At 35.5% G+C, this 14,267-nt stretch overlaps 1 protein-coding gene across 1 annotated transcript in view; it reads left to right on the top strand.

Moving 5' to 3' along the window:
• VCAN (versican) overlaps window positions 1–14,267 on the top strand; it is a gene marked incomplete at its 5' end in the record, with an annotated part of 84,523 nt that overhangs the window by 48,246 nt on the left and 22,010 nt on the right. Inside the window, 3 exons of the mRNA XM_083357246.1 lie at window positions 128–241; window positions 1,740–1,853; window positions 13,222–13,380. Of these exons, the coding sequence (XP_083213372.1) occupies window positions 128–241; window positions 1,740–1,853; window positions 13,222–13,380 (387 nt within the window). The remainder of the gene's footprint in view (window positions 1–127; window positions 242–1,739; window positions 1,854–13,221; window positions 13,381–14,267) is intronic.

Below are 14,267 nucleotides of genomic sequence, written 5' to 3'. Positions count from 1 at the left end.
AAAAATTGGTTACTTTAGCAGATTGTAGCACTTGAGATAAATTCAAAAAAGTTTTCTGCATAGATAGAACTGATCCAAATAAACTGATTATATATATATATATATATAAATGAACTCATTTTTACAGGCCAAGATCTATGTAAAAGCAATCCTTGCTTGCATGGGGGCACTTGTTACCCACGTGACACTTTCTATATCTGCACCTGCATGCCAGGTTTCAGTGGTGATCAGTGTGAAGTAGGTAAGTAGAACAAATCTTTTGCAATATTTGACTATTTTTGCTTAATATGCAGAATGTATATTAAAGTTCAGAGAATACTGAGATTTACATCATAGACTCAATAGACATTCATCTAGCCATTCAGTGAGTGCAAGCCATGTACCTACAAATGGAATATCTAAAAATGGATATCATTAGGGTTACAAAACATGCATTATTTGCTATACTTTGCTATTCATGTTCTATATAACGGTGTTGCATAGTAAGAAATTTTATCTGTATGTTTCTATTTTCCTTTTTCCTTCAATAAATAAAAGACTATGATCAGGTATAAATAATAGAGAAGCAAACTATAGTTATATTAATATCTTATTTTGATAAATGGGTGCTATAAGGAAAAATATTGACCTATTTCAAGTTTATGTGTGCCATCAATAACTTCAATTATTATAACCCAATTTGCTTCCAAACATAGTATCAGTTTAGCAGAGCCTTGGAAACAGAAAGATAAAATTTATTATTTTAAAAAAATAATCTTCTCCAGCGGGTGCTCTGCAGATATATTGAAATATGTTCTAGGTAGATGTTCTGAAATTTTAATCAAATATATTTAAAGGGGTACCAAATTAGGAAGGATATTTCAAAAATGCCCAGTTTTCCATTTCTATTTAAAAAATTTCTATCATCTTTATTTAATAAAATCTATTAAAAACTAAAGAGTTTTTGAAGTCACAAGAATGCTTATTAAATTAATGAAAGAGATGATCTTTTTGTTTGCTGAGTTGTTCAGCCAAAGGCATGGAGCAATTTTAGTAATGATAGATTTCCTTACACTGATGGGGTTTGAAGCTCATTTCCAGTTATTTCATTATTCCATATAACCTGCATTTCTACCTTTTGAAGAATTGTTACTTATTACTTCATACATTATTTATTTTGAATGGGCAGCAAAATAAAGATATAATAAACAGTATGAATGATAATGCCTACAGCCATTAAAGTTACAGAAGTTCTGTGTTTCATGTTGACAGGTTAGAATAAGTTGGACACTTTGCAGCAATAATTACCCAGATTTTCTTTTTCAAAAAGAAATTGCTGCAATATATCCCCCCCTCCCAGCAGTACAGGTAGTGACAGGTATACTGAATATGCAGGTTAGAGATCAAGGATGATTTTTAACAAGGGCAGGTTGATCTACTGCATTTAGAAATGTTCTCTGTGTGAGAAGTATAGTCAAATGTTGAAAAAAACCAATTATTTTTTATAAATTGGGATGCCTGAAATCCATTAATAAATTCTTCTACTTGCCACTATACATACATACATACATACATACATACATACATACATACATATGCAAGTAGAAATATTTATTAATGGATTTCATATAAATGATTATATATGTGTGTGTGTCTGTGTGTGCATACACACATACACGCACACACATACACACACACAATGTGCAAGTGAGAATAGTTGTTTTAAAACATTATTATTTATTTGTAATTGTCTTGAATAGATATCGATGAATGTCAATCCAATCCTTGCAGAAATGGTGCCACGTGCATTGATGGTGTCAGTACATTTACTTGTATTTGTCTCCCAAGCTATGTTGGAGCACTTTGTGAAAAAGGTGAGAGACCAGTTTGAAATGTGTAGTTAATCAATCCTACTTTTGAAATAATCAATGAAAAATACTCAATCCTTCTTTTCAAATAATCTATGAAAGGTGGCAAAAAGAATCATATGCCACAGGTATAGGATGAATGCATTTTATTTCTTTGTGTATTACTGTATATTATTAATTCTAAATATTTAATACTTCCTTTATGGAATCAGATTTCACACCTACACACAACAGGATAAATAAAAGTGACTCATCCTTTATATAGCTTTATTTTTTTCTTCTTGTGTTCAAACTTTTATTGTTGCTGATAATTAGAGATGAAGAGAGTAATTTAGTTACAACGTTTAGTTTAATAAACTACAAAAACTCACTAAACTAAATGCTGTAATATACTGTATTTTGTTACAAACAGTAATAAGTCCTAATGAGATCTGGAGTTTTTATCTTTGGGGATGGAGTTTGTACACCATCATGGAATTTGTACATGATGGTGATGTAAACATAAGAAGGATGATAAAAATAATCATGCTTTTTGACCCAAATGCCATGTTAAATTTTCACAGGATGTTAATAAAAGACTTTGTGAAATTTTGATGTGACATTTCTATATTAGTACACAGTATGATAGTTCTACTCTGCAACTTTATCACTGAATTGAATCCTGAACAAAGCAAAAACATTTCTGAACTAATACAATGTTTCTTTTGCTTCTAAATCTGAAGTCCTCCAATTATAAAATATTTCTTATATCTCTCTGATTTCCTTTTGTCAAAATGGTCTTAAGAATAAATACAAGTTTCTCAGCATAGGTTCAAGTCCTGTCCAAAGGTAATAAAGAAAGTTCGCCCAAAAAAGAAGGGAGTGAAAATGCTTCTTCTATAAGTTGCGTTCCTTTGCTCATAACTGTAGATGTAGGAAAATGGTATCTTATTTTTGAAATATCACTGTGACTGGATTTATTCTCACTAGAGAATAAATCATTGTATAGTATATAAAGTATATAAGTATATACTTACATATTCTATATTCTATGTAAATATATAATTTATAATTATATAATTATGAAGTATAAAAGGTAAAGTTTCCCCCGCACATGTGTGCTAGTCGTTTCCAACTCTAGGGGCCAGTGCTCATCTCCGTTTCAAAGCCAAAGAGCCAACACTTGTCTGAGGATGTCTCCATGGTCATGTGGCCGGCATGACTAGATGCCAAAGGCGCACGGACCGCTGTTACCTTCCCACCATAGTGGTCCCTATTTTTCTACTTGCATTTTTACGTGCTTTTGAACTGCTAGGTTGACAGAAGCTGGGACGAGTAACAGGCGCTCACTCTGTTACACAGCACTCGGGATTCGACCCACCAAACTGCCGACCTTCTGATCGACAAGCTCAGCATCCTAACCCACTGAGCCACCGCGTCCCTATGAAGTATATAAATATATAATTATATAAGTATATTATATAATTTCATAAATACTGGCAGGTTCCAAGCTTGTCCTTTTATCCTAAGCCTACTGGGTGAAAGGCTGTGTATTTAAAAGTGCTTTTGAGGGGAAAAAAATCTATGAGGCTGAGAGTACTTTTGTGATGCATTATTTTTAAAACCTAAAGCATAGGATTAGATTCATTGTAATTAATTTTTACTAGCCTCATTAATAATAGAAATAATTCTGAATTCAGCTCTTTAACATAAGACCATAAGTTGACAAATGTTTTTAGCAGTTAATTTGAAAATACATCTCCTAATAGATCCACAAAAGTTTCAAAATCATTATAGCTTTAAATTCTGCTTTATGACTACAGTGTCATACAGTTGAAAGGTTGACCTCATGAGTTTAGGTGCATTATTAGGAAGATCACCCCATCCACTTTAGGAACTAGGTCAGTGTCATTAGAATTGTGCTTTTTTCTAGAATAAAAATGAAAAGGAAAAGGTAAAAATATGTATTTAAATAGTCATATGCAAGGCATTCTGCGGCAGAGGAACTAAAAATATAAAACTTCTAAAATTATAGATGAAAGTCAGTTTGGTGTGGTGGTTAAAGTGCAGATTTAGAACCCAGAAATCTTGTGAGTTTGATTGCTGCCTTAGACATGAAAGCCAGTTGCTGTCTTCAACCCTGTAAAAGAGGTGCTGGCAGGTCACTTTGAAAAATTCTGCCAAGAAGACTGCACAGTCTTGATTTGGGGTCACCCAGAGTCAGGCTTAACTGGATGGATCATTTAAAAAAAATAATAAAACGCTTCTTAGAACCTCCAATGGAAAAATGTACAGGAAAAGATAAAGAAGTGACAGACCACAAACAGCTCTGATACAAAGAGATTCCAAGTTGGACACAAAAAATAGTTGGACAAACACACACACAAAAAACATGCAACGACTAAGCTTATATAAGATAAAAATGATGCTGGTGATCACAAAGCATTGACTAGCAATTGACTAGAAATCAAACTTAGCACAAACCTTAGATAATATTTTTCCATTTCCCATTTCTCTAGAGAGTAGGTGACTCTTGGAATACAGTTTCTTACCTCGGTAGTTCTGTAAAATCCTGCTTAAATCTGAGGCAAGATGTTAAATCTCTCTGATTTCCAGCCTCTCATTGAAGAACCTCTGCTCTTAATAGGGAATTACTAACAATAACTTTTCCTAACTAGTAAAAATAGAAGAATTGGGTAATCTGACTTTGTTGTGATTCAGAGCATGAAACTATCCCTTGTGTAGATGTGGATTAAGATATTGGTCTAAGAGGGTATTAGGAGTGTTTGAGATCTATTAGATAGTGAAGAATTCCATTTATAATGACTGACTGAGGGGTTCAAGTGAGATACTTAGTGAGCATATTTCCTTGTTTGTTATCTAGAAAATATCTTTATGCAATCTATATAAGGATAATTTCCTTCATCTAGTTTTTCTTTGTGAGTTGGAAGTTCTGAAGGGCACCAAGTACCAACTTTTCCATTCCATAAAAGAATTTAAAGGATATACTGTTTACCAAGCAGTCCCAATATCATGTAATTCATCCCAGTATCATATTTTTATTACCTAAAATAAAAAGGGTAAAACATAACTGTTTTAGAGAAAGAGCACAATGAAGCTTGTTGAAAATGACTGGAGTTTTTTTGTTTTGTTTTGTTTTTTACAACTTGAACTGCTATGTTCTCCAGAATTCATGCTATGTAAAGCACTTTAATTAATCCTCATTTCCCTGTTGGAAAGAACTGACCCACTCTGCAATTTATTGTATTTTTCAAATTTTACTTTTCCCATCAAATGCAGCAAGTAATATTGGATATTAACTATGAATAGCACTGGATTCTGTATATTCACACTTGGCCAGTTAGGCCTCCAGATTCTATTGCTGTGCCTTCAAATTTAACATTTTTCTATAATTTTGAAATGAAACAAAACACTAAACAGTATAATCTTGAAAATAGGCTTAAGACTAGTTTTATACATTCCAGAAAACTCTTGCACCTACTACTTAAGCAAAATTAAAATCCCAGTCCTGTCTATATCTTCTGGATCATGACCCTAACACATTGTCCTTTCAGTCCATACAGCAAAGTGGGTAGTTAACTGCAAAGAAAGATAGAATTCTGTATTTAGCCCTTATCACTTAGAACAGTGTTTCTCAAACTTGGTACCTTTAAGATATGTGGACATCATCTGACTGGGGAATGCTGGGAATTGAATTCCACATGTTGTTAGATTTGAAAAACATGCAGAGTATCAAATTTTATAAATGCTAACATGAATAGAAGCTGACCAAATCCATAGTTATTAATCAAGTTGGTAGAAAGGATTATGATTGTATTATTAGAGTAGATCTGTGACAGTAAACTTCATGATTAGTGGTTGGTCGTGCCTAAACCTGTTTGTGTTCCAATTTGCAATACTATTTGGCAATTTTTGCTGTTTGTCCAATTCTATCCCAATTCATCTTTTAAGTCCTTAGTTACTCCTCAGTGTCAGTAGCTATGAAATAGATACCTTTTAAGATATTTGCTGATGCTAAAGGGTTATATTAGTTTTACCCAATGTGCCTTTTTAATGTGGATTGTGTCACATTTTCCATTATCTCTAGTCAGTATAAGACATTAGCATTAAATGCTTTCAATGGTGCCACATGGCAGAATGTGAATAGTTCCCTTGTGTCAGAATGACATTTGTAGCTGATGCTATTAACACATGTTAAATCACCTCACTGAAATAACAGCTGTCTTTCATTTAAAAACAGTATTATTCAATCAGATCAGAGGCCTGGCCAGAGTTGCTGCCCACACTTGTGATTCCGCAGTGATCAGCCTGTGGACCATAGAAACTCTCTGGCAGCTAGTTCTAAAAATGACATTGCCCCAATGCTGGCAGTATGGTAATTATAGCTATTGGGAGTGATGTCTATAATAGCTTTGCCTAATTCCCTTTAAAAGCATTAGAATGGCTATGGCTCCATAGAGAAAGATGGCTGCAATGCATTGTGGGATCTCCAGTTTTTTAGTAGGCAAAGAGTTCTGTATTAAGGAGAGTTATTGGAGCACCAGATAGCAGTTTTAATATTTATTTATTTATTCTTATTTGGGTTAGGAAAATTTTAAGAGGGTTCTGTCAAGGGATTGAACTTCTGTTAGAATTTTGCCCTTCCCTAGTATATTCTTCAAAGGCATAGAAAGAGAAAGATATTACCAGTAAATGCATAGTAGACATTTTGATAAGCGTGTTTATTCTGCATGTGCTTCCATTGCGTGTAATTGTTGGAACATGTGCAAACTATCAGGGCAAGAATGACAATGTCACTAAGATTCCCAATAGTAGAAGAAATGAAGGAACATATAATCTGGTTTACAACTATTATTTCTTTACTGCTTAAATGTATGGGCTTGACTTTAGATAATAGTTTTTGGAAAAAGTAACTTCATACTCTGAAGAAAAGCAGTATGCCCTGTATAAATTATTCAAGAATTTTTAACCAGAACAGAAAACATAGTTTAATTTTGAATCTCTCTTGTCTTTTTTTCTCATTTCATTTTTTTCACTTTGCTTCTGTAGTTTGATTTTGTCTGTATGTGTAAGTTTTTCTTAATTTGATTTACTGTAGTTTGTAGTATTTATTGAATGCAGATATGGAGTTGAAGCTGCTAGGTTCAACTACACAGGTGTAATTGCAAGAAGACAAATCTTCAAGTATATCTAAAGATAACCAGTGTCATTTCATTTTTTGTGTTCTGTTCTTCATTTAAAGAGCAATACTTTTTATTTAAGGAGCTACTTTTTGAAATATTTGCAAGTACTGTCTTTGCCTGTAGGCTTAATTTTGAAAGTTGGGAGATAGCCATGCTGATTTTTAAAGGTGCGACAAGATTTTGCCGCATAAGATATTTTATCTCAGAGACATCAGCTTGGAAAATTGAGATTACTCTTGTTCTTAAAAACTCATGTATAAACTCTGATATTGACAGTTATTGAAATAGACTTTGCTATGGTATTTGGCTGCTGGTAAAGTTTTGTAAAGAAATGCTGCAATGTTTCCAGCTGCTTCATTTCTCTAATAGCTCTGTTAGAACACTTCTGTCTGCCATTCAGCTGCAGTCCAGTTCTCAAAGCCATTTAATCATGCTGTAGGTATAAAATTTGCTGTATTTGTAAAGATGTTTGTATACTGTACTCAACTTCCATAGATAAGAATGATTCTCTGCATTGGAATAACTTCTAGGTTTAGTGAAACATTCTAAATGACTGAAGCCACAAAGTCAACCTCAACTCCCAGTGACTTCTTGGAGTGATTCGTGTTTGTTTGCCTGCCTATGTCAAAGAGAGAGGGAGGATCAGAAGAACTTTTACCAGTGTTTTTCCCTGAGATGATTTTCAACTTTCAACTTTTCCTGGTAGCCTCCTATCCAAATACTAACCAGATCCAACACTTAACTGTTCATGATCAACTAAGTACTCCTATCTGAAATATCTATACACTAGTGAGTGTAGTAATTTTTAAAGTTCCAGAATACATACCAGTGAAAGCAAACTAGGCTGACACTTCTTTAGTACTTAAAACAAATGAACAATTTTTAAAGCCAGCGTGGTATAGGTAGTCATCCATTTATGACCATTATTGGGCCCAAAATCTCAGTTGTTGAGATAAGTGGTCATTAAGTAACGTGACTTCTTTGCAAAATGATTACAATCCTGGCTCTCCCAGTTGCAGTCATAAAGTGACCACATGGGTCATTATAATCTTGAGAACAATGGTGTTCGCTAGCATTTTACCAGGTTTGAGATCCATAGCTCCAGTGTACAGTGTACAACCTCAAATCCAACTTCCCCTCTGCTAGCAACCTTCCCTGTTGGCCTCCCCATTGACTTTCTGAGGAGCCAGCAGAGAAGATTTTTTTTATTAAAGAGTTTTAAAATAGATTTTATCTTTAACAAACAACAACAAAAAAACCCAGCCCCCTCCCCTCCCACCCTCCCCCACCCTCCCTCCCTTTTCCCTCCCCCCACTTTCCAGAGCAGAATACAGGGTATAAAAATACAAACAATCATAATCTAACACAAACAATCCTGAACTATATAAACTATCGAACTTTAACTCATATAGATAAACTCCAAACATATATATATATACATCATATCAATAATTATTCAAAAACAAGATAATAGTTTTCAATCTACCCAATAAAAACAATCACAAATAAAACAATTTATATCAATTGTCTAAAGCTGTTCTTCTTCCCAACTAAGCTTTAAATTCATATTATCCTGATATATTATACAAATTAAAATACCATAAATTATTTCCAAACTTAAATTTTTTTTATATAATCACATCATTCTTATATTCTTATATTCTATTACCTACTCCAATATTGCCCATAAAAGTATTACAAATTAATTTCAATCACACATAAAACAATTTATATCAGTTTTATAAAACTATTCTATCCAACTAAACTTTAACATACAAAAACCACATCCAAATAACAGAGCATAACCTACAGAATATCAATAAACAGTACTATAAATCTTCCCAATTAAATGTTCATAATCATCTTAAAACTAGAGCAACACAAAATATTATATAATTATTTTATAAGGGTGAAAAATGAATCCCCAAATACTTAATCCTTCTAGCATCCTTATTACATTATTATCTCTTGCAATTATGCAACTTAATCCTCAGGTTTGCTTCATTCTTCCAGAAGCAGCACGCCTCTTCCAATTTCTGGCCTTCTCCTGTGATAATGAAATTTGGCCTACTCCTGTAGCTTTCACATCTGTCTGCATTAACCCTTCAACATCTTGTGGATTCTCTCTGGAACGTTGAGACTCTCTGTCACCTTTTTTCTTTGTAGACTCCAAAGACGGTATGGGACTGCTTTTAAAACATTACTGTAAAAGTCACGTGCCTGAATCACCGTGGTAAAACAATGCCTCGTACCTTCATAAGTCACCACCATACCCTCTAGTATTTGCCATCTAAACTTAATATCACGTCGTCTCAGTTCTTGTGTCAAAAAAGCAAATTCCTTCCTTTTTCTTAAAATTCTTGCAGGAATCTCTTTTAAAATCAAAACTTTTTGCTCATCCATTACAAAATCAATATTATAGGAGGCCTGGATAACTTAATTTCTAATCTTTCTCTTTGTAAAATAAACCACCACATCTCTGGGTAATTTCCTTTGTCTTGCAATCCACGAATTAACACGGAAGATTTTATCTATATCTTCCATTATTTCATCTGCTGGTCGCTCCAACACCCCTTCCAAAACCTCAGAAACCATTTTCGTTAAATTTTCCTTAGGATTTTCTTTTAAGCCTCTGATTCTCAAAGCAAACTCCATCTGAGAATACTGTGTCAAAATCAAATCATAATCCATTTTCTCTATCACATTTTCAGTTTCTGTCATTTTGGCTTCCATTCTAATATCATTTTGAACAAGATCTTCCACTCTTTCATCCAAAATCTCAATGCTTTGACATTACAGATGTGATGTTTGCTCTCATTTCTGCTAATTTCTCTGTAAACTTCTCCTCCAACTTTTTCTCCATTATCTCAACAAATTGTTGCATTTGCTTTTCCATAGTCTCTTGCAGCAAACTCTGCAGATCTTTTACTGTAAAAGCTGATACAGGGGACAATAAAGTTTTCCCCGAAGACTGTTGCACCAAAGCAGGAACTTTAGAAGATAAAGACGCTATTTTCACCCACTATTGTTAGCTACACACTTTCACTTACAAGTTCAGCAAAGTCCATTGAGTTAAAGATCAAAACACCATCTTCACCAAAATCTCCTGCATCGCTCTGCCTGTGTCCTCGTTCTTAAAAGCTCTTCCTTGCTAGCAGGGATGGTTGCGAATGCCCTGTTCTGCTCCAAAAAACCCGGAGCAGAGACGCCTTGCAGTCCGGAGCATGCCCAGGCTTCGGGGGGGCTCAATCCTTCCGCTGCAAAAACTCTAAGTTCTTGCGGCCCCGGAGAGCTCTACCCCTACCTGGACGCTCACCCCCTCCTCTTCTCCTGAGGTGGGGGCTTCCGAGCCACCGAAACAGCTGATTGGCACTGTTTTCAGCGGCTCTATGGAGCCGCGAGGCTGACAGCCAAGAAATGGCTGCCTCCGGCGACGCCTTGCCATCCGGAAGTCCCCCAGCAGAGAAGATTTCAAATGGCAATCAAATGATTCCATGTAAAATGTAAATGTAAACAGGTTCCCAAGCACTCAATATATGCAGTCCTGTGGTAGGGCTGTAAAGCATCTGTTATGAGGACATCATGACTGTGAATAATTGTTAAATGTCCAGTTGTAAGATAAGGACTTCCTATATAATGGTTAAAGTATTAGACCAGTGGTTTTCAATCTGTGGTCTACAGACCTCTGGGGGGTTGCAATGTCATCACAGGAGATTTGCAAAGGCTTGAAAAAAATTGTTATTTAAATCTTGAGTTCAGTCTTGGGGGTACATGGCCATGGGCCATGGTGAATAAAAGTTTGAGAACCACTGTATTAGACTACTGAATGTGATGACACAAGTTACAGTTCCCCCATAGCTACAAAAGCTTTAGACTAGTCATTGTTTCTCAGTTCAACTTACCTCATAATCTTGGTTTTGTGAGGACAGGCTGCCCCCTCTTCTGGCTGGAAACTTCCTGCATTTAATGCAACATTTTTTTATTATGTACCAGTGACTTGCTTTTGAAATGTTCTGTGACTTTAGCATTTGCAGGACTGTCTGCTGCCAGGAACATTTTCCCATTGCCCTGTGCACTCACACAGAGAGGGCCTCCTCAGGGTGCCGTCGGCCAGACAATGTCGGCTGGGGACCCCCAGGGGGAGGGCCTTCTCTGTTGGGGCACCTGCTTGGTGGAATCAACTCCCCCGGGAGCTCCGGATGGTCCCAGACCTTCGGTCCTTTTGCCGTGACCTTAAGACATATCTTTTCCAACAGGCCAACCTGGACTGATGATAATGGGGTTTTTAATTATGATTTTAAATGTTTTTATTGGTTTTAGTGGGACTTTGACACAATTTAATTATTTTTTAATATTTGTATTTATTCGTATTTTATTGTTGTTAGCCGCCCTGAGTCCTTCAGGAGATAGGGCGGCATACAAGTCTCATTATAAATAAATAAATAAATGTCTACAGGAGAGATAAACATCCTCTTCTTTTTTCAATAAATATTCAAAACTCACCAGACTTTGTACTATACAGTATCTTTCTATAAGTATTTGTATATATTAAAATGTCTTATGAATGAAGGCAAATATACATGTCCCAAGGTAAGGTTGCAGGAACCAATTTGTGTTGTACACCGGGACCAGAGATTTAGTCTTCTGAGCTTTCAGACTTATGCTGGAGCCCACCCTCAGGGAACTTCTCTCACCAGAATGTGTACTTTGGACTGCTCTGTGCATATTCTCTATGTATATATAACACATAGAGCATCCCAAAGAACCCGTGCCTTTAGACGTTCCCTGAGGATGGACTCCAGCACAAGTCCAAAACCTTGGAATATTGAACCTCTGGTCCTGGTGTCCAACCCAGATTGGATCTTGTAACATAAAGCTGCACCACATACAGTATTTTGCTTACGGTCACTTCTTTTTCTGTTTCAGTCACACTGTTTTGGTCATGCTTAGCAACTATTTCCATTGTTTAGAGTTATTCTTGTTACTTTCGATTTTTTTTAGGGCAGCAGAATAGTAGTCTTCCAATTGTCATGTAAGGATGCAGTCATCAACGTTCATTAAACAAACCACACATAAAAAAGCCACACCTATATTTTAACATTTTTCCATCTGTATGACTGTTGCTTTGCCAGGGATTTTTTTTTATGTTCTCACAAAATCTGTTTTCCTATGGTCATTACTGGTATTAATTTGGAAGTATGATAGATGTCTTAATGCTAGATTTGATTTAGAGAGTTTAATTCCATCCTATGTGCTTAAGACAGAATAATTTATGATGCTTACTGTAAAAAATACTGCTTAATTGGAATTAAAGTAGCACTTTTCAATTTAAGTGTGGAAAATTTTCAGGCTTGCAGTTTTATTTCCGTTCCTGCCCACCAATGAAAATTTAAATCACTGTATGATCGTATTCTTAAATTTTGCTCAGTTAGATTATGTACCCCTCCACTCTACCCAACAATAATGCACAAAATCAAATGGCATCTGTGTAAAAATTTATACTACAGGAGATTGAGGGAGACACACTTGGAAGATATAAAGGGAAAAAGCTATACATGAATTCTGCTTTCTGTACAGATTTCACTGCAATAGCAGCCTCTGTTAAAAAGGCAATCCATTTCCTGTTCCATCTGGAAAACATTCTGCTTCTAAAATAGAGCTTAAAGTTTTGGCTCCAGAAATAGCAATACTTGTCTAAAAACGTCTTGTTCTCCACATGCTTTTGTATATATCAGTTGAAGTTTCTAGGCCAGTTTTCCTCAACCTGGTAAACTGCAGATATACTGAATTTGAATTGCCATTGTTCCAATACATCTGGAGGGCATCAGGTTGAAGAAGGCTGTTCTAGATGGTGGGATGATTTGCCAGACCACAATGGTCTCCTACAAAGTACCTTTTAATTTCCAGGCCAGAACTGAAGTTTCTTTTCAAGAATGCTCTTATTTTCCATCATACTATGTCTTGCTGAAAGCCAGGCATCAAATAATACATGTTGATGTTAAATAAAACACATAAATGACACACATGCCTTACAAAATTAGTATGTGCTACTATTCTTTTTCATATTTCTTTAGATGTAACTTGTCATTGGATATTTCTGTTTGATTTATTTCAATTTTACACGGTTAGTGGGCAATCCTGGTCATTGACTATGCAAGCTCACTGTACAATTTTATGTTCATTTGTTGCAGACACTGAGACCTGTGATTATGGATGGCATAAGTTTCAAGGGCAGTGCTACAAATACTTTGCCCATCGCAGGACGTGGGATGCAGCGGAGAGAGAGTGCCGCCTGCAGGGTGCCCATCTAACCAGCATCTTGTCTCACGAAGAACAGCTGTTTGTAAACCGTAGGTGCTTTCTGTTGGAGTACAGTGGGAGTAAATTACTGTAAAATAAATAATTCATAGGACACTAAACATTTTCATTATCATTTTCATTCCTGAGACATTTTATTCTTGATTGCTGTTCTGTTCTTCTCATTTCCAGCTCTGTAATAGCTGAGGTTGCAATATTTGCTGGTGTTGGAAAGAATATTCTTTACTCTGAATAATACTCTGAATCCTGAATAATTTAGTTCATGAAGGAAAAAAATAGTGTAAAACTAGAGTGAGACAAATCATTATGAAATGTTTATTTTGATCTTGCCACTTACACTGTTTCATCCTCAGGCACTTTTAAAATACTGACCCTTGGGGGCCAAATAGCCTCTTACAAATAGCTAGCATTTATGACTGTTACAATCCTGCCTGAAGACCTAATGCACATAAGCTTTGTTTGCAAATAGTATTCATTAGCTGGGTTAGTGTCTGGTGATGATATTCAATCTAAGTATTTTCTCAAAAGAAAATTCTCAGTATCAAGTGTGACTTCTCTTTTGAGAAGCTATGAATTGCTGATTTTCTGCCAAGCTGTTTGCCGTATCCATACCCCTGCAAACTGATCAATATTAGCAAGAAAAATACATGCTTGAAAAGAACAGTGTACACGCCATAGCGGAGCAGCAAATTAATTAGGAAATACAAGTAGTCCTTGTCTTACGACCATATGGTACAAGAATTTCTACTGCTAAGCAAGGTGGTCATTAAGTGAGTATGCCCAATTTTATGAGCTTTTTGTTAAGTGAATCACTGCAGTTGTTAAATGAATCCTATGGTTGCTAAGCAAATCATGCAGCTGTTAAGTTCCCCCCAGTGACTTTGCTTCTCAGAAGCCAGGTGGAAAGATCACAAATGGC

This window comes from Vipera ursinii (genome assembly GCF_947247035.1).
Source record: "Vipera ursinii genome assembly, chromosome: 2".
In the NCBI taxonomy this organism is placed as follows: Eukaryota; Metazoa; Chordata; class Lepidosauria; order Squamata; family Viperidae; genus Vipera; species Vipera ursinii.
The sequence above is the reverse complement of the archived record's forward strand: the minus strand, read 5'-3'. Positions and strand labels throughout refer to the sequence as shown.